The 19,996-nt window shown below is 42.8% G+C and overlaps 1 protein-coding gene across 3 annotated transcripts in view; it reads left to right on the top strand.

The window, feature by feature from the left end:
- DENND2A (DENN domain containing 2A) overlaps positions 1-19,996 on the top strand; it is a 107,585-nt gene that overhangs the window by 23,098 nt on the left and 64,491 nt on the right. For 2 of the 3 annotated variants that reach the window (XM_012768017.2, XM_012768015.3), the window contains exons 2-3: positions 8,804-8,905; positions 11,818-12,954. In XM_012768017.2, the coding sequence (XP_012623471.2) occupies positions 8,832-8,905; positions 11,818-12,954 (1,211 nt within the window). In that variant the 5' untranslated portion in view covers positions 8,804-8,831. Of the gene's footprint in view, positions 1-7,653; positions 8,906-11,817; positions 12,955-19,996 lie in introns of those variants that run through there. The other variant, XM_076006662.1, reaches the window with a different exon arrangement.

Below are 19,996 nucleotides of genomic sequence, written 5' to 3'. Positions count from 1 at the left end.
GGAACTTATAAGTGCAAATTCCTAGGTTCCACTCTTGGCAGTCTGATTCATTTTGTCTGCAGTGGGGCTTTAAGTAATTGTCTCTGCTAAATCTTTTTTTTTTTTTAAATAGCTTTATTGAGATATAATTCACATACCATAAAATTTATTCTTTTAAAGCATACAATTCAGTAATTTTTAGTATATTTACTGTGTTATACAACCATCATCACTATCTAATTTTAGAATATTTTCATCACACCAACCCCCCAAAAAAGACCCATACCTGTTATCAGTAATTCCTTACCCCCCTACCCCTTACTCTGCCCCTGACAACCACTAATTTACTTTCCATCTCTATAGATTGGCCTATTCTGCACATTTCATATCAATGGAATCATACAAGGTGTAATCTTTTATCACTAGCTTCTTTCATTTAGCATAATGTTTTCAAGGTTCATTCATGTTGTAGCATGTATCAAAATGTCATTTCTTTTTTTTTGTTTTGTTATTTTTCTTTTTAGACAGAGTCTCGCTTTGTTGCCCAGGCTAGAGTGAGTGCCATGGCATCAGCCTAGCTCACAGCAACCTCAAGCTCCTGGGCTCAAGCAATCCTTCTGCCTCAGCCTCCCGAGTAGCTGGGACTACAGGCATGCGCCACCATGCCCGGCTAATTTTTTCTATATATATAAGTTGGCCAATTAATTTCTTTCTATTTATAGTAGAGACGGGGTCTCACTCTTGCCCAGGATGGTTTCAAACTCCTGACCTTGAGCAATCCGCCCACCTCGGCCTCCCAGAGTGCTAGGATTATAGGCGTGAGCCACCGCGTCCGGCCCGTCATTTCTTTTTATGGCTGAATAATATCCCATTGTATGGATATACCACATTTTGTTGAGCCAGTCATTTGCTGATGGACACATTAGGTGTTTAAAAACATGGTATGTGTTGGTTTATTTAACACATTTCCTGAACACTCCTTTGATGGGAGAATCTTCTGGGCTCAAAAGCAGAACTCTTAGAAATGGGCAGACTTTAGCACAAAAGTCATCCTTTTGATACTGCCTCTGTTTTTACCCTGTGTGATGCTCTGAGGACTTGATGTTCGGTGTTCTTGTGCAGGCACGGTTTAAGCATTTGGTCCAAGAGTGCAGGCTGCAGTTTTGCCAAATACCACCCCCAGCTGTAGTTCTGAGGCAGCACAAGGCCTTTGGCTTCTCTTCTCACTTGCTTCAGATTCCTCCATCTTCTTCCAAATGTGAAAATATTGGTTTTGCTTTTGAAAATACCACAAATCAAAAAATTATAGCTTCAGTGTAAAGGACTAAAGGAGCCCATTTTAATTTTTTTTTCAAAGCTCTTTGTTTAAAGAAGGTGAAAGTGAAGCATCAAGAGGCTCAAGAATGAGCATCACTATGCAGTTAGACATAGCAAGAATTGTCGTATGTGATTGTATACTTTTTTTTAAATTTCAGAATATTACAGGGGTACAAACGTCTAGGTTACATATATTGCCTTAGCACTGCCCAAGTCAGAGCTACAAGCATGCCCATCCCACAGACAGTGCTTACCACACACGTTAGTGTGAATGTACCCATCCCTCCCTCCTCCCCACCTGCCTGACACCCAGTGAATGTTACTTCCATATGTGCACATAAGTGTTGATCAATCAGTACCAATTTGATGGTGAGTGCCTGTGGTGCTTGTTTTTCCATTCGTTGATACTTCACTTAGTAGAATGGGCTCCGGCTCTATCCAGGATAATACAAGAAGTGCTAGATCACCATTGTTTTTTGTGGCTGAGTAGTACTCCATGGCATACATATACCACTCATACATTAATTCACTCATGTATTGATGGGCATTTGGATTGTTTCCACATCTTTGCAGTTGTGAATTGTGCTGCTATAAACATTCGAGTACAGATGTCTTTATTATAGGTTTTCTTTTTTCATTTGAGTGGGTGCCTAGTAATGGGATTACTGGATCAAATGGTAGTTCTACTTTTAGTTCTTTGAGGTATCTCCCTATTGCTTTCCATAGAGATTGTACTAGTTTGCAGTTCCAGATTGTGTACTTTTTTTTCCAGCTTAGTTTTTGAAAACAAATACCTTTTAGATATGCTTGCTAAGAAGAATGCTCAGCTGAGAAAACAACTCTTTTTGTTCTACTGTAGTTGTTATGGCTTCTTTATTTTTTGCCAGCTCCTCATAAGCTGATGAAACTAAGAGACATCAAATCATTAAAGCTGAACAGTTTGTAACTTTATTTGTTACACAAAAGCTATTTAAAATTTAATTTCATTAGTATGTAATCATTTATGATCTGAAATTTTTTTTAAAAGAAAGGGCCTTACTATATTGCCCATGCTGGAGTGCAGTGGCTATTTCCAAGTGCAATCACAGCCCACTACCGCCTTGAACTCCTGGCCTCAAGCTATCCTCCTACCTCAGCCTTCTGAGTGGCTGTGACTATAGGCATGTGCATCACTGCACCAGCTAAACTGTATTTTTTTTTTTTTTTTTTTTTTTTTTTGAGACAGAGTCTTGCTTTGTTGCCCAGGCTAGAGTGAGTGCCATGGCGTCAGCCTAGCTCACAGCAACCTCAAACTCCTAGGCTCAAGCGATCCTTCTGTCTCAGCCTCCCGAGTAGCTGGGACTACAGGCATGAGCCACCATGCCCGGCTAATTTTTTCTATATATATTAGTTGGCCAATTAGTTTCTTTCTATTTATAGTAGAGACGGGGTCTCGCTCTTGCTCAGGCTGGTTTCGAACTCCCGACCTCGAGCGATCCGCCCGCCTCGGCCTCCCAGAGAGCTAGGATTACAGGGGTGAGCCACCGCGCCCGGCCAGCTAAACTGTATTTTAAAATTCAGTGTACCAAGTATGACCATTTTGAATCAAGGTAGATATGATACATATTTACTTATAGTTCAAAACTAATAAACTAACTGTAGAGCAATAAAGGATACTGGAAAATTATAATTGTGTGGATTTTATTCTTCATTTCACTTCTTCCCTTGTCTAGATTTCTTTTTTTTTTTTTTTTTTTTTTTGGTGCTATACTTTATTAAACACATTTCTGAATTTTCTTTTTTTTAAATTTTATTTCAGCATATTATGGGGGTACAAATGTTAAGGTTATGTATATTGCCCATGCCCCCCTTCCCCCTAGATTTCTTATATTTTTAATTGAACATATATTATGTATATAATTTATTTTTATTGAGATATAATGGGCATAAAATATACCATTTTAAAGTGTACAGTTCAGTGACTTGTGGCATATTCACTGTATTTTACAGCTGTCACCACTATGTAATTTTAGAACATTTCTGTCATCTCAAAAGAAACCTTTGCCTGTTAACCATCAGGCCCAAATCTTCCATCTCCCCAGCCCCTAGCAACTACTAATCTACCTTCTGTCTCTGTGAATTTGCCTATTCTGGACATTTTATATAAGTGGAATCACACAGTGTGTGGCCTTTTGTGTCTGGCTTCTTTCACACAGTATGTTTTCATGGTTCACCCATCTTGGAGCATATAATGGGACTTTATTCCTTTGTATGGCTGAATTCCCTTCTATGAATGTGCCACTTTTGTTTATTTATCATCAGTTGATCAACATTTCTACATTTCATTTTATATTTAAATCACTTGTTGTTTTAAGATTTGAGAAAATCAGGCTGTTATTTTTTTCTCTTGTGGCTTAAACATCTCCAGATTAATTTTTTTTCTAGCAGTCTCTAAAGCAGTAATATCCAAACTTCTCTTTGTAAGTGACTTTAACAGCAAAATTTTTATGGACCATGTATCACCTTCCCTGTTGCCACCATAAAAACCTCGCCAGAGTTGTTATTGTTATTATTATTCTTTTAGAGATAAAGCCTTGCTCTGTCACCCACACTGAAGTGCGGTGGCATGATCATAGCTCTCTGCAGCCTTGAACTCCTGGGCTCAATCGATCCTCCTGCCTCAGCCTCCTCAGTGGCTGGGACTACAGATGCGTACTACCATGCCTGGTTATTTATTTATTTATTTATTTAATTTTTATTCTCTGTAGAGACAGGGTCTCACTATGTTGCCTAGGCTGGTATCTTACCAGAGTTAATAGGAAGAATGTTACTACTGTTGATGGGCTCTCAACAGCATCCTGTTTGGCTTTCTAATATCATAAATGAATAATTAATGAGGTTATAAGCAATGCTCTATTATCAGTGGAAACACTCTAAAAGGCCAGGCCTCAGACCACAAGATGCTGCCTCACTGGGCTCTTAGCACCGAAGGCTGCACTGGCTTCACCAGGCTGGTGTATCCAGACTGTCTTAGCTGGATTCCCAAAACGGTGTTGGAGGAAAGAGAGTGAGCAGACCTCGAGGGGGCTGGGATTCTAAAGGAGCTGCCAGGGCCCCAGGGCTCCTCTCCCTGCAAGCACAGCTCACTCCTCCCTCCCCTAGAACAGTGGGTCCTCAGGCTCCTCCTGTGAGAACTGCTCTCAGGATCTGGGGTTATTCACTTCCTCCTTCCTACTTGTGGGAAAACACTTTATATCTGTTTTAAATTCTTGACCTTTTTACTGAGAAGTATTTGTGTTGTAATTAACGATTTGACATTTTAGTATTCCAAGTCCCTTAAAAAAAGGAAAAAAATAATATATTCAGAGATAAGGCTGGAACTTTAAAGGAATTGTAAAATAATACATGTGGTGTTTTTTTTTTTCAATCTAGCAGTGTCAGTCTTGAACAATTAAGGTTTCTGTGAGATTTTTGAGACTAACCAGAAGCCTCTTACTATGAGATATCTCTCCTTTCTTTCTCTCGTCCTCTCTCTCTCTTTCTCTCTCTCTCTAAATTAAAGGTAATTCAGAGAGGTAATTAGAAGTAAAAGGTTCTCTCAGCACCAACTGGCTAAGACAGTTTCTTTTCTTTTCTTTTTTTTTCTTTCTTTCCTTTCTTTCGACAGAGTCTCACTCTGTTGCCCAGGCTTGAGTGCAGTGGCGTCAGCCTAGCTCACAGCAACCTCAAACTCCTGAACTCAAGGTATCCTCCTGCCTCAGCCTTCCGAGTAGCTGGGACTACAGGAGTGGCTAATTTTTCTGTTTTCAGTAGAGATGAGATCTCGCTCTTGCACAGGTGGGTCCCGAACTCCTGAGCTCAAGCGATCCTCCTGCCTTGGCCTCCGAACAGTGCTGGGATTACAGGCATGAGCCACTGTGCCCCGCCAACAGTTTGTAACAAATTAAAAACCGAGGAAGACTCTCCTGCCCGGCATCTTAACTTCTTCACCTGTGCCTTCCAATCAATATGATGTCAATGCCCAAAGAGAACCTCTGAGTCGAGAAAAAAGATCTTACAGTATTCATTTTAGCAAGAAGAAAACCAGGCCAGGCATGGTGGCTCACGCCTGTAATCCTAGCACTCTGGGAAGCCGAGGCAGGTGGATCACTCAACGTCAGGAGTTTGAAACCAGCCTGAGCAAGAGCAAGACCCCGTCTCTACTAAAAATAGAAAGAAATTAATTGGGCAACTAAAAATATATAGAAAAAATTAGCCGGGCATGGTGGCGCATGCCTGTAGTCCCAGCTACTCAGGAGGCTGAGGCAGAAGGATTGCTTGAGCCCAGGAGTTTGAGGTTGCTGTGAACTAGGTTGATGCCACAGCACTCTAGCCCAGGCAGCAGAGTGAGACTCTGTCTCAAAAAAAAAACCAAAAAAAAAAAACAGGCTTAAACTATGGACTTGATTGATAAACGTAATTAGTTATAGATGTTAGAATTTTTAAAATATTTTTATTCAGCTTGTAAGACAGTTTTTAGAACTTATGGAAATGTTTAGCATACAAAATATGTGAACTTTCATGTACCTATCATCTAACTTCAAAATTTTGCATGGCATTTTTAGTCTAATTAACATTATTAGTAATACTTAAGCCTATCTGGTTAATGGGAAGTTCTATGTTTATGGAAAGCAGTTGAGTGGGAAAATGTGTTACTAGTCATACAGAAATAGCTTTGGGTAATGTAAAAATCATCTGAGGCCTTTGATTTTCTGATTCCAGACTGACCCTCAGACAGTTGGTTTTGGTGCATCAGAAAGGTGCCCAGAAATCTACGTGTCTAACATGGTCCCCAAGGTGCTGGAACAGAGCCCCAGCGGACCACAGTTTGGGAAACAGCTCCACCTTGCCATCCCAGACCTATAAAGTGATAGTGAAGTTTATTATGGTGATGAAGTCAGAGTACTGCTAACTAGCAGATTAGGTTAGGCTTGTTACCTAATTAATGATTTTTAATCATCTCAGGCAAAAAAGGAAAGGTCGGTTTTTTACAGGAGCAGCATTTCCCATACCTCTGTTAATTCAGAAATGCCGTGGACTGACTGCTGAGTGTGCAGTGGCGTCCTATCCTACCCCCTCAGGGCCGGGCTCTGAAGCCCACTTGGACTTGCCGTTTTCTCAGAACATGGCATCAGCTGTTTCTCTAGAGACCATGGTTTTAGCACTGGAAGTTATTACTGCTTGATGGGAACCGAGTTCACTTACGTCCCCTGTTGTTTAGGTGCTTCTTGTGATCTTTGACCTCAAAGCCCGTACTCACATCTCTGTGCATTAATTGGACACAGTGGGCTTTGTTCCTTCTGGAGAAGCTGTGCTTCCCGAGAAGTATAGGGAAACAGTTTCCTTGGGGCTGGATTACGGGGCTGAGCGTGAGCCTTTCGCAGTCCTGGTGCTGTCCTGAGGGCTGAGACCATGTCTTACTCATCTTTGAGTCCCCCAGAACACGCAGCACATGGCCTGGCACCAAGTCCTAGTGCCAGTGAAAGAGGCTGTCAGCTTGAAAGGAGAGAGTGGGTGGAGAGAGTCGTTGCTCACATGGAACAAGGCTGGGGCATTGTTGGTTTGGGCTATGTGGAGGGCAGGGCTGGGGGTGGGGAGTGGCTGCTCTCCTTGACCTCCCATGGGGCCCTCTGCCAGATGCTGGACAGAAGAGCAGTGTCTGTGGGCCCAGCCAAATGGAGAGGCTCCAGAAGCTTTCAGCTTTGCGGGAGCTTTATGAGAGGGACAATGAGTTCCTTCCTGTCCCTGAAAAGCCTTTCAGGACTCTCCTACGTAATGGGATAGATGAGCCCTGGGGCCTGGCTTCTTTAAAGAACTGGGCTTGATTACAACACAGATGTCCCCCAAAATGTCTGGTGCTGAGTTGCTGGGTAAGGGGACAGCTGAGCTCCATGGGCAGGCCACAACTCCATCCCCCCACCCCACACACCTGGCAGACCGTCTGTCCCCTTCCTTGTTTTTTCCAGCTCCTGTTTCCCACCTCCCTCTTGTTAATTTGTTGCCCATGTTCACTCTCCCTTTCCTTTCCTCTTCCTCTGTGCCCTTCTTCTCGCTGTTCCCAAGAGTTACATGCATATCTTTTTTTTTTTTTGAGACAGAGTCTCACTTTGTTGCCTGCGCTAGGGTGCCATGGCGTCAGTCTAGCTCACGGCAACCTCAAACTCCTGGACTCAAGCAATCCTTCTGCCTCAGCCTCCCAAGTAGCTGGGACTACAGCCATGCTCCACCATGCCTGGCTAATTTTTTCTATATATATTAGTTGGCCAATTAATTTCTTTCTATTTTTAGTAGAGACGGGGTCTCGCTCTTGCTCAGGCTGGTCTTGAACTCCTGAGCTCAAACAATCCTCCCACCTTGGCCTCCCAGAGTGTTAGGATTACAGGTGTGAGCCACCACACCCCATGCATATCTTGAGTCCCAGCCCTTTGATTTCTTGGGAGGGAGAGGATGCCCAGGCTAGGACACTGGGCAGCCATCCCGTCACCTGGCAGGTAAACCATCCTGGGAAAGGGGGTAGGAATCTTGGAAACCTGAGAAGGAGTTCGGAGAGGGATTCCCTGGAAGTTCCATGGAAAAACGAGTCCCCAGCATCTCAATACTTCTTAAACTGTAGTCAAGGAGCTAGCTCGTCTCAGGAGGGATCCGTTGTTCAGTGTTCACACTTTACAGAAGAGTTGCATGGCCCATGCTGTTGGCAATCTCTGATAGCTGTCATCTTCCTAGCCACCTCTGCCTGAGCAATGGCTGTTTATACTCATGTTGCGAGGCACTGTTATTCCCAGAGTTCTGTAGGGACTTGCTATTGAAAGAATAAATTTTAATCAGTCACTTCAGTTAATTTGGATGTAGGACCCCAGGGTATTATAAAACTGCTACTTCTGAGCTGAGGCTCCTTCTTTGGTATCCCCTTCAGTGGGATTTCTTGGTTTGCTGTGACCATCTCCTAGTTTTCCTTAGACCAGACAGGTGACCTAGTGACAGATGACCTCAGCGCAGAGCTGTTGGGGCTCTGCAGGCAAGGCCAGTGTGGGCTTACAGCCACCGTCAGGGCCAGCAGAAGAGTGGAGTTCCCCTGTGGGGGATAGTTCTGCTTTCATGTGTGGTTTAGGTCTTGTTTCAAATAAAGGGGCAACAGTTTTCTTCTTTGGGAACTATTGGCTCATCGCAGAGGTTCTTAGAGAACCTGAAAAAGTGTCGAGGTGTATTGTAATTTATGTTTTGCTTTCTAAGGTTGTATGTTTTCTTAAGACTTTTGGTGACCTTAGCTAAAGGGTTTATACAAAGAGATTGGCATGGGGCCTGAGTCAGGGTGGACCTCGGGACTGTGCCTTTGTCTCCCGGGTCAGGGATTCTGAATGGTGCGTTCCTGCCAGCACCTGCTCCTGGGTGGAATCTATTCAGAATAGTGTGGGGCGTGGGGCTAGATCTGCTCCTCTATGAGGGAGGTTTGATGTCCTGGCTCACTGAGCGTGCATCCCTGTTTCCTCAGGTGACCTGGAGCTCCTCTCGGTGCTGACATGATGACAGTGTACAGGCCGGCCGAGGGCAGCCACAGCCAGACCGAAAACCTGAGCTACAAATTGGCTGACAAGTAAGAACGTTTTCCCCTGAGAATGAGGCAGCTGGCCCAGCTTCTTAGTCTCCCTTCCTTCCCTGCCGCCTTCTGCTCTTCACTAATCCCACTTCCTTGAACTAAGGAGGCTCTCTTTTCCAGGTCCTTCTAAGGAGCCTCTTGTAAATCATCTCGCTGTGCTGAACTCATTTAAGGCTTCAGACCAAAGTGATCAAGAGAAGGTCTGACTAGTGCCTGGAGTAGGGAGAGGATGGTCCCTGGTGACTTGAGCCCTGTCCCCATTACTATTCCAGTCCCGGTTGACTTTTCTAACTGGGATGTCTAGGTATTTTAGTTATGTTTGAGCCCTAAATCTCTGCAGCTGCATCTGTCCACATGGTCAGCTCTCCCATTTGCATCCGCATAGTTGTTTCCTCCACCCCAGATGGAGCCTTTTCTCTGAAACTCTCGAATTCTGCAAAGCAGTTGGCAGCTCTGCTCCCAGGTCAGCACCCATTCTGGGGCACAGAATCCTGGGAACAGGAACTCTAGAAAATCTTGGGTGCAGCAAACCAGGTAGAGAAGGCCTTCTGTCTTCTGGAGGCTTGGAACAGTTTCAGCATCCTCGTCTCTCTTGCCTAAGCTTTGTAAATCCAACGTGGGCTTCCAGCAAGCCATCCTTCGTTCCTCTCCAGTTCTCAGACAGGGCCTCCCTGACAGTGAAGTCACTCCAGGTGTTTGGGCTCTTAGACAATAACTGTGACAATTACAGTAACGCTAGTTACCAGTTATTGATATCAAAATTTATAACATATGCCGTACTCTGGGCACACTACATATATTAACTCATACATTCATTGAATAAATATTTATTGACTGTCTACTTACTATGCATCAGGCACAGTGAACAAGATAAATTTGGTATCTGTGCTCATAAAGTTTCAGCCTAGAGAAGGGAGGTAGGGTTCTTATTTTAAGATGAAACATGGAGTCAGGATCTAAGTCCCAAGTCCCTCTGACTCCAAAGCTCACTTATGTATCTACTGGGCAATATTGCCTAACAGTATATAGGATATTAATGATTTTTATGTATACTGGATCATCAGTTGTCACTAAGCATGCACTAACCTGGATTGTCATGTTTTTATGTATCTGTCCTCTCTCTTTATCTTGCTCCTGGCAAACACCATAACTCCTGCCATTTGAACCCTTCATAAAATATTAATAATAACAAACTGATTCTGATTCTGATTCTGACTAATATCTGAATTTATACAAATGTACCAAGTGGTGATGGAATAATTAAAATTTTTGTCTCTTTTGTAAGCACTCTGTTATGAATCTTAATTGCTTATTTAAATAAGAATTTCTGCTTTAATCACCATATTTAACATAGGAAAATGTGTTTGCAAAAAAATGCGTTTTCATAAGTTTCTAATTTATGCTGTGCAACCAAGAACAGCATAATTTATGTGCTAATGTCTCAACTGAGGGAGATATCTTTATGTAAACAACTGGTGGTCTTTGGAATAGAAAGCTAAATAGTAATAGGATGCATGAAATTGCTAATTATCCATCTCCTTGAACCTTGACTGGAGTTTCATAACTCCTATTCAGTCAGATCTATATAATCAGAAAATGTGCACCATGAGGTTGGTTCACACATGCTTGCGAATCTTGGCACATCTAAAGTCATTGTGCTCAGTCATAACCTTTACTGGTGGAGGAATGTTTTGCACTGCAAAATACAGATACTCTCATTCTTGTTAGACTAGCTTTAAAATGTTTTTCTTTCAAAATAATCTTTAGTGTTTTCATGGCACTAACTAATCTTCTAAAATCGCATTTAGAAGCGTGCGTCCTCACATACATGTTCTAGGCCAGAACTTTCTGCAGTGATGGAAATAGTCTTCTATTTCCATCTATCCAACACAGTAGCCATTAGCCACACGGGGACTCTGAGTTCTTGACATGTGGCTGATGCAATTGAGGAACCAAAGCTTTAACTTAATTAGATTTAAGTTTAAATAGCCCCATGTGGCTGGTGGCTACTATGTTAGACAGTGTGTGAAATCTAAATCTACCTATTTATTCACACATTCATTCATGCAACAGATACTTATTGACCACCTACTCTGCCAGGCATTGTTGTAGGTGCTAGGGATGCAGCAGTAGCCACAATCAGCCCAAATAACAAAACAATCCGTGCCCTCATGGAGGGTTCCCACTAGTAAGGCTGTCATTCTAGAAGAGGTTCATTTCAAATGCACCTGATCATTGTGGCTTTACCCACTTAAACCAGGACAATTTGTCCAGCTTAGAATTAGCAGAAACTTCAGGACTTGTGGCATTGTTTTAGTTTTCAAATAGTCATTGCAAAGAACCATCTGTGAACCACCTGAGAATAACAAAAGCAGGGGAAACAGCCTATTTAATCTTGTACCTCATGAAATTACTCCTATTTTCATGAGGCAAAAAAACTAGTAATAATAATAGCCACCATTTATTGTATACTCAGGACATACTAGATACTTTATGTGGGCTGGCTCATTAAATGTTTACAGCCTCAGAAGCTGTTTGATGACTGATGTAAATAAAATAAAAGAAAAAAGTGTTTACAACCACCCTATTACATATGTTTTATTATTATTCCCATTTTATGGAGAAGGAAACTGAGGTTTAGAGGACTTAAACAATTTGCCTAAGGTCGCATGTCTGGTCAGCGGTTGAATTAAGTTTTAAACCCAAGACTACTGTACTCCAAAACCCAATTGCTTCTTTCATTCCACCATGTTGTCTCCCTAAGAAAAACATAAAGTGGTTTTTTTAAATAGTAGTTTCAATGTTTGTGGTTTGCAGCTTGCATATAACATTTATATCTGAGTCCTAGCAAATCTTTATAACTAGCCAAGAGCAGTAAGTGTTACCAGGTGTTTGTCATTCTTGTTCAGGGTCAAGGTGGAAGATCCAAAGACCGGGGAAGACCCTCAAAGGCAACCAATTGGGTCCTTCATTCCTTTCCTAGAGGCTGGTCAGGAGCCACCCTTCAGAAGGAGCCCATTGGAAAGCCTCAGTAACCTCGTGCTAGAGTCAAGAGTGGACATGTTCAGCTCAAATATGATCATCAGTGACCCAGCTGCAGAAGCCAGCAGGGCCGGGAAGAAGCAGCTCAGAGGTGCTCAGAACCCCCACCCATCTGCCAGGGTCGGAGCCCGGCACAAGTCCCTCAGCATTAAGGATAAGATATCAGAATGGGAAGGGAAGAAGGAGTCACCCACTCCTGCACCCGGCAGGAGAGCAGACGGACAAGAGGATTATCTGACATCCTGTGTGGTGGGGAGGAGAAGTAGTGATGGGGTGAGACCTCAGGCCACAGAGGCTAAGATTGGAACAAGGCTGGAAGTAGAGAGCAGAGAAAATGAGAGGAATAAAGGAGGAGTGAAAGTTAGGGGACAGGACCCAGAGCAGAGGCAAGACCCAAGCCAGCTGGACAGGGTGCTGGATCCTAGCTTGGGCAGGGGCCGAGAGCCAAGGGTTGGCAAGCGCTTTCAGAATGATCACCTCTCGGTGCTGAAGCAAGTCAAGAAACTTGAGCAGGCTTTGAAGGATGGGTCGGCAGGGTTGGATCCCCAGTTGCCTGGGACTTGTTATTCACCACACTGCCTGCCCGACAAGGCAGAGGAGGGGCCCACCCTGCCTGAGAACCTGGGAGGCGGGGGAGGCTCGGAAGTCAGCCGGAGAGCCCACCACTTGGACCTGGAAGGCAGGATGCCTGCCTCTGAGGCTGCTGAGGACAGGAAAGGTTCTTGCGGAAAGCCTGGGGACCAGAGCCTTGAGAGTGTGTACAGGGGTTCGGAGGGGTCCCCCCCAAAGCCCTTCATCAACCCCCTGCCAAAGCCCCGGAGGACTTTCAAACATGCCGGCGAAGGGGACAAGGATGGGAACCCAGGCATCAGCTTCAGGAAAGAGAAAAGAAACCTGCCTCCCCTGCCCTCTCTGCCTCCCCCGCCCCTGCCCTCCTCTCCCCCGCCTCCCTCTGTGAACAGAAGGCCGTGGACCGGGAGACAGAAATCCAGCGCTGACCACAGGTAGGTGCAGGTGGCCTGTAGGTGCATGGTGCCAGTGAGGCCTGTTTGAGAAGTTTACACCCCATCGATACTGTCTGTTCTCAGCCAAATTATTTGTTTCATAAAACCAATGGATCTTATAGTCAGGTTCATAGCTTAAGATAGTTTGTTGATTAACCTGGAAATGTGATAATTGATGCATGTGTTTTGTTTGTTCTCAGTATTCAAAAAAGTATTTATGTTTAAAACATCATCCTTAGGCCGGATGCGGTGGCTCACGCCTGTAATCCTAGCACTCTGGGAGGCCAAGGTGGGCAAATTGCTCAAGGTCAGGAGTTCGAAACCAGCCTGAGTAAGAGCAAGACCCCGTCTCTACTATAAATTGAAAGAAATTAATTGGCCAACTAATATAAGCCGGGCATGGTGGCACATGCCTGTAGTCCCAGCTACTCAGGAGGCTAAGAGGCAGGAGGATTGCTTGAGCCCAGGAGTTTGAGGTTGCTGTGAGCTAGGCTGATGCCACAGCACTCACTCTAGCCTGGGCAACAAAGCGAGACTCTGTCCCAAAATAAATAAATAAATAAATAAAAATAAAATATCACCCTTTAGATGTGATAAGGACCTATAATTGGGACAGTAACCAAGAGTTAAAAGAAGGACTCATGTTCACAGTGGCAATCTACTAACTGGTAGTCCCTAGTAACTACTAGTGCCTGAATCTTTCTGGCTCTTTTCATGCTTTTTCTTGGCCTCTAGAAACACATTGCCTGGGCCCACACTGTCTATCTTCACTTGATCTTAGCTAAAAGGTCAAGAAGCCATCATTGTATCTTGAACAAATTACTCTCTCGAAGAGCCTCAGTTTCCTCATTTATGCATATAGATTCATGCACTGTGAATATTTTATAATATTAAAATGACATAATAGCTGAGCATAGTTGCTGGAGTCTGTAATCCCAGCTACTTGGAAGGCTGAGGTGGGAGGATCACTTGAGACCAGGAGTTCAAGACCAGCCTGGGTAACATATCAAGACCCTCATCTCTAAAAAAATAAAAATAAAATAACACATTAGTAATGAAGCATATTAATGATTGAAAATAAAATCTGTGCTTTGAATACAATTTCTTTTCTGCTTTGAAACTTAATCTCTAGTCCATTTCTGTAATTGTATTAGTTGATTTGATATCTACTAATCTAGAAACTAGCTTGAGAGCAGAACTACTCAAAACAGTTGTCTATACTTACGTTCATCACTTCTTCACCTCCTGTTTTCTGTTGACCCACTCTCTTGAGCTTTGGTCACTTACCCTGAAGCTGCTCTCGTCCAAGGCCACCAACAACCTCCATCTTTCAAAATTCAGTTGCCAATTCTCTGTTCTTTTCTTATTTGACCTCTCTTGGTATTTGAGGAATACTTGTTGACTCCATCTTGAAACACTGCCTTCACTTGGCTTCTAGGTCACCCACATTCCTGCTAGTCCTGCTTCTCTGGGTCCTCTCAGTCCTGTTCTCCTCTCCTTCTGCATGTCAGAGCATGCTCCTCTTTCTAACCCCTAACCTATCCCCTCCCCAAACGAGGATCAGACCAGGGCTTCCTCCCTCCGTCTACACTTCCTCCCTAAGTGATCTCATCCAGTCCCATGGCTTTAATGTCAGTTACATGCTTATGATTCTCAAATTTAGATCCCTAGCCTGGACTCCCTCTGCCAGCTTCAGGTTTCTATAGTCATCTCCTGCTTGGATCTCCATTTGGTTATCTAATAGTATGGTGTAGATGTCCAACCTAAATTATATGTCCAACCTAAATTCTTAAACCAAGCCACCACTAACTACCAACCTATATGTTCCACCTAAATTCTTAAACCAAGCCACCACTAACTACCAATTCTATATGTCCAACCTAAATTCTTAAACCAAGAATTTGTCCAACCTAAATTCTTAAACCAAGCCACCACTAACTACCAATTCTCAATCCAAGCCACCACTAACTAGCTCTTCCTGAAAAAATTGTCATCTGACTAAATGGCATCACCCTTCACTTGGTTGCTCAGGCCACAAGCCTAGGAGCTATCTCTGATTCCTGTCTTTCTCACATAGCTTCATCTGATTCACCAGCAAGTCCTTTGGTTCTAGTTTTAAAACTTTATCCTGAATCTGCCTACATCTCCTCCACCGCAACCACCATAGTCATCTTGGATCCACCTCCCAGCCCCAGAATATACCCCCCTTACCCGCTAAGGAGTCTTCCAAAAATGTAAATTAGATCCTGTCACTCCTCACTCAACATGGTCTGTCATGTAGGATTCTTTTGGCTGCAAATAACATAATTTATTATGTCCTCCAGGGAACAAAGTTTGCAAACAAGGTTGTTCCTAGTTTACAAATAATGCTGTGATAAGCATAGCATTAGAGAGGGCTCTGGAACCTGAGCACTTAACAAGTTTAAGTTTACTAGCTATGTGACATTGGATAAGCCACTAAATTTGTGTTGGCCTCATTTTACTTATCTGTAAAATGGTGATGATTATAGTGACCACCTTATAGGATTGTTGTGAAGATTAAATGAGTTCATTTATGTAAACATAAATTTAGAATAGAGCCTGGCGTACAGTAAATGCTTAATATATGTTGTTATTTTTTTTGTCTCTATTCTGTTTAATTAATCAGGCTATCTATTTCTTTTCCAGTACCAAACTGTTTAAATTATTTTAACTTCATAATATATTTTAATATCTAGTAGGGCTTACAGAAATTTCTTTTTTTATTTTTTAGTTAGTTATTATTTATTTTTTAGAGACAAGTTCTCACTCTGCTCCCAAATGCCTCCCAAAGTGCTGAGATTACAGGCATGAGCTACTGTGCCCAACATATACCTCTTAATTCTCTTGCCGAATTGCACTGGCTAAGACTTCAGAATAGTGTTAAATCGTACTACTGATAGCAGTGGGCAGCCTTATCGCATCCCTAACTTTAATGGTAATACTTCTAAGGTTTTACTCATAAGCACTCTTATTTGAGATAATGTTTTTATGTTATCAAGTTAGTGCCTATTTATATCTCTTTTTTCACTAAGCATTTTAAAATTTAGGTTTAGATTGTCAGATTTTGTCAAAGTGTTTTTCAGTGACTCTGTACAATCATATGGTTCTCCTTTGACCCATTAATAGTGAATTTATATCTTAATATTAACCCGTCCTTACATTTTTGGAATGAATTCCCATTTGTTCCTGGTTTATTATTGTTTTAATGTTCCACTGAATTTTATTTGCTAATATTTTAAGATTTTGCATCAGTATTCTATAAATGAGACTGGTCTATACTTGGCTTTTAGTGCACTGTCTTTACCAGGTTTGGTATCAATGTTATGTAAGGTCTATAGAAAAACACAGAGGCTTCCTTCTTTATGTTCTGAGAAAGTTTGAATCTATCTCCAATTCTAAATCGTCTCCCAAACCAGTGCCAAAGCGTAGGTCCCTGAGAGTTCCTGACTTTTCTGTTCCTGCTCTAATGCTTCCCAGCAGCAGCCCTTCCATGCCCATTCTGGGCTGTTCCTCCAGAGAGGCCCCACTCTCCCAGGGACAGGTTGGTTCTGGGAAACTGGAATCTTTCACCTGTGTCATCACTGGGCAGATGAGTCAACCTAGGGAACAGTTATTCCCATTATCTTCTCTCGCTTAGCTACCATCTGCTCTTTCGGTCTTCCAGCATTTTCTTTATAACCAGCTAAAGTTACTTATTTCAATCCAAAGATGAAATTTTTCTTGGCCAGTCTGAGTATGGTTGCATCAGCTGTGTTTTAAGAATTTTGGCTTTGAGTTTTTCATTTTGTTTAAAATAGTACAATGGAGGTGATTAGGGCAAGATGTTCACTTTCTACTCTTAAAAAGTAAAGTATACTCTTTATTGTGGTTCTATCTCTTGGAAAAAAAAAAAAGGCTCAACCATGAATTTGGCAGACTTACTGCTCTCTCTGAGACAGGAAAGCCAAGCCAAGGTTGAAGAAAGAAATGATTAAGAATTTTGAGGTTATGAGGGTTTAGAATTACACGGCCAGACTGTGTGCTCTTTAGAGAATGTATTCAGCTTATTTTCATAGGCCAATTAGTCCACCTTGTCAAGAGTGAAACCAGTAGATTCAGAGATCCTCAGTTTAAGAAAATGTATTTTTTTTCTTTCTCTCTTCCTCTTCTCTCTCTTTTTTCTCTCCTCTCTGCTTCTCCCTTTCTCCCTCCTTCTTTCTTCCCTGTCTTCTCTCTTCTTCATTTCTCTAAAGCCCCAGGAAATTAAATGCAAGGACTTACGTCTTCAATCCTAAAATGGAAAATGAGAAACCTCAAATGTCAGGAAATTCCAAAGATAAGGTTCCTACAGCAACATTAACTTGGTTATGTATGTTTTATGGCATATGTTTAATAACTTTGGCAGGAATGCCTTAAGGCTGACATTTAACAAAAAAAAGTTAGTATTTTTAAGTGTAAGCAGCATCTGCATTTACATGTATCTACGTACTGAAAATGTTTTAACTTGAATACAGATTCTTAAATTTTAGTTTGATTTGATCATGTGACAGTTTTTATTTTATTTTATTTTATTTTATTTTATTTTTTTTTTTGAGACAGAGTCTCGCTTTGTTGCCCAGGCTAGAGTGAGTGCCGTGGCGTCAGCCTAGCTCACAGCAACCTCAAACTCCTGGGCTCGAGTGATCCTTCTGCCTCAGCCTCCCAAGTAGCTGGGACTACAGGCATGCGCCACCATCCCCGGCTAATTTTTTTATATATATATCAGTTGGCCAATTAATTTCTTTCTATTTTTATAGTAGAGACGGGGTCTCGCTCAGGCTGGTTTTGAACTCCTGACCTTGAGCAATCCGCCCGCCTCGGCCTCCCAAGAGCTAGGATTACAGGCGTGAGCCACAGCGCCCGGCCTATGTGACAGTTTTTAGATCTTTATGAAACCAAAAAATTTTGATGACCAAAATTTAAACTTTTCAACTGATTGTTTTGGCATCATATAAATTTAGTCTTTCCTTGGGGCGTTAGTGTAAGGGTTTCAGAACTTCTTGGGTACATGAAACCTCAGTCATATGGCTGCCAGATCATACTGTGCTACGGTAGATTCCATGACTTCCACTTCTATAGGACTGGTAGGGATCCCCACCGTCTCTGGCTGGGCGACAGCCCTCAGCTATCATCAGTTTAACAGTCAGAGTTAACTCACCAGCCTCGCTGTGGCCTGTCTCAGTCAGCAAGACATCCATGAGGCAATTACCATGTCCAAAAGCTGAATGTTTGAAGTCTTCAAAGGAGCAAATTGTTTGATTAATTTGAGGTTTAGGGCAAAAGTTACTCTGAAAGCTTCTGAGAAACTTGATTTAGTAAAACCATTTATTTCAATAGTAGTTGCATTGGAAAACAAGAGAGGTGGGAGGTGAACTTCTAAGATTGCTGTTTTCCATTACGAGAGTGGTTGTCGTGTCTTACTTCTCATTGGAAGGTGGAAATTGTTGGATTTTAGGCACAATGATGGACAGAGATAGTTTTTTCTTCTGACATTTCTATTTTGGATCCAGGATAGAGAAAAGCAGAAACCCACTGTGAGTGGCTGTCGTGCTCAGCGGAGGAGATGCTCGATAACAGGATGCAAGCTGAGAGCTACTAGAAGCCTTCTCCTGCTTAGTCCCCTGCCCTAGCCCCTGGGGGTGGGAATGCCCTTCACAGGTGGGACACGGGGAAAAGCTGCCTATGGCCACTGATATAGACAGGCAACAAGCCTCTGGCAGCTGGAGATGGACAAGGGAAGTCAGGCGAGCTGGCATCCCTGGTTTCTTGCCTGTCTGAATGGTGTTTTTTTTTTTGTTTTTTTTTTGAGACAGAGTCTCACTTTGTTGCCCAGGCTAGAGTGAGTGCCATGGCGTCAGCCTAGCTCACAGCAACCTCAAACTCCTGGGCTCAAGCGATCCTCCTGCCTCAGCCTCCCAAGTAGCTGGGAGGCATGCACCACCATGCCCGGCTAATTTTTTGTATATATACTTTTAGTTGGCCAATTAATTTCTTTCTATTTTTAGTAGAGACGGGGTCTCGCTCAGGCTGGTTTCGAACTCCCGATCTCGAGCAATCCGCCCGCCTCGGCCTCCCAGAGCGCTAGGATTACAGGCGTGAGCCACCGCGCCCGGCCTGAATGGTGTTTTAACTGGTGGCTCCATTCCAGGCTATCCACTCTTTTCTAACCATCGCTGAAAATAATTCCGGGGAAAATGGATTCCAAAGAGTTTACTAAAAATTAACTCAAAACTGCAGCTGCTTTATTTTCTTTTTAACCCGAAATATGAATAAATTATAAGCAGTTAATGTGGCCATCACAACTAACTTTTAAAATATTCATTTGTAATCCTACCTTTTGGGGAGGCCAAGATGGGAGGATTGCTTGGGCCAGGAGTCTGAGGCTACAGTGAGCTGTGATTACGCTACTGCACTCCAGCCTGGGAAACAGAGTGAGACCTTGTCTCAAAAAATATATATATTTATTCACTTATTCAACCAACAATTTAATGTATACCTATTTAGTGTTAGACATGAGAATGTAGTAGTGAACAAGATAGAGTGAGACTTACAGACTAGTAATAGAAGTGCTCAGCTAGTTGTGTAATTATATGCACTCAGTGCTGTGAGGAAGCCCAGGATGCTATGGGAATGTTGAGCAGGGGTGTCTAGCCTGTCGGGGAGACCAGGCAAGCTTGAGAGGAAGTGACACTTAGGCTGGGAGTAGTGTTGGGGGCGGGTGTTCAACTGGAGCCAACAAACAGTTGAAGGCCCTGTGCCCACTGGAAAGACCTTTTAGCATGTCACAGGAACTGCAGTCAAGGGTGTGGCCAGGGGGGTCAGGAAGGATGTGAGATGAGGCCTAGAGGTCTTCTGGACCTACCTGTAGACAAGGTGAGGATTTGGGCCTATTACCTGAGAGCAATGGGAAGCATTTGAAAGTTCTTAAGAAGGGGAGTGAGATTATCAGATCTCCATTTTTAGGAGATCATTCTGGCAGCAGCATGGAGACTGGAGGGGCACC

This window comes from Microcebus murinus, chromosome 9 (genome assembly GCF_040939455.1).
Source record: "Microcebus murinus isolate Inina chromosome 9, M.murinus_Inina_mat1.0, whole genome shotgun sequence".
NCBI classification, from domain to species: Eukaryota; Metazoa; Chordata; class Mammalia; order Primates; family Cheirogaleidae; genus Microcebus; species Microcebus murinus.
This window is presented reverse-complemented; position numbering and strand designations above follow the sequence as displayed.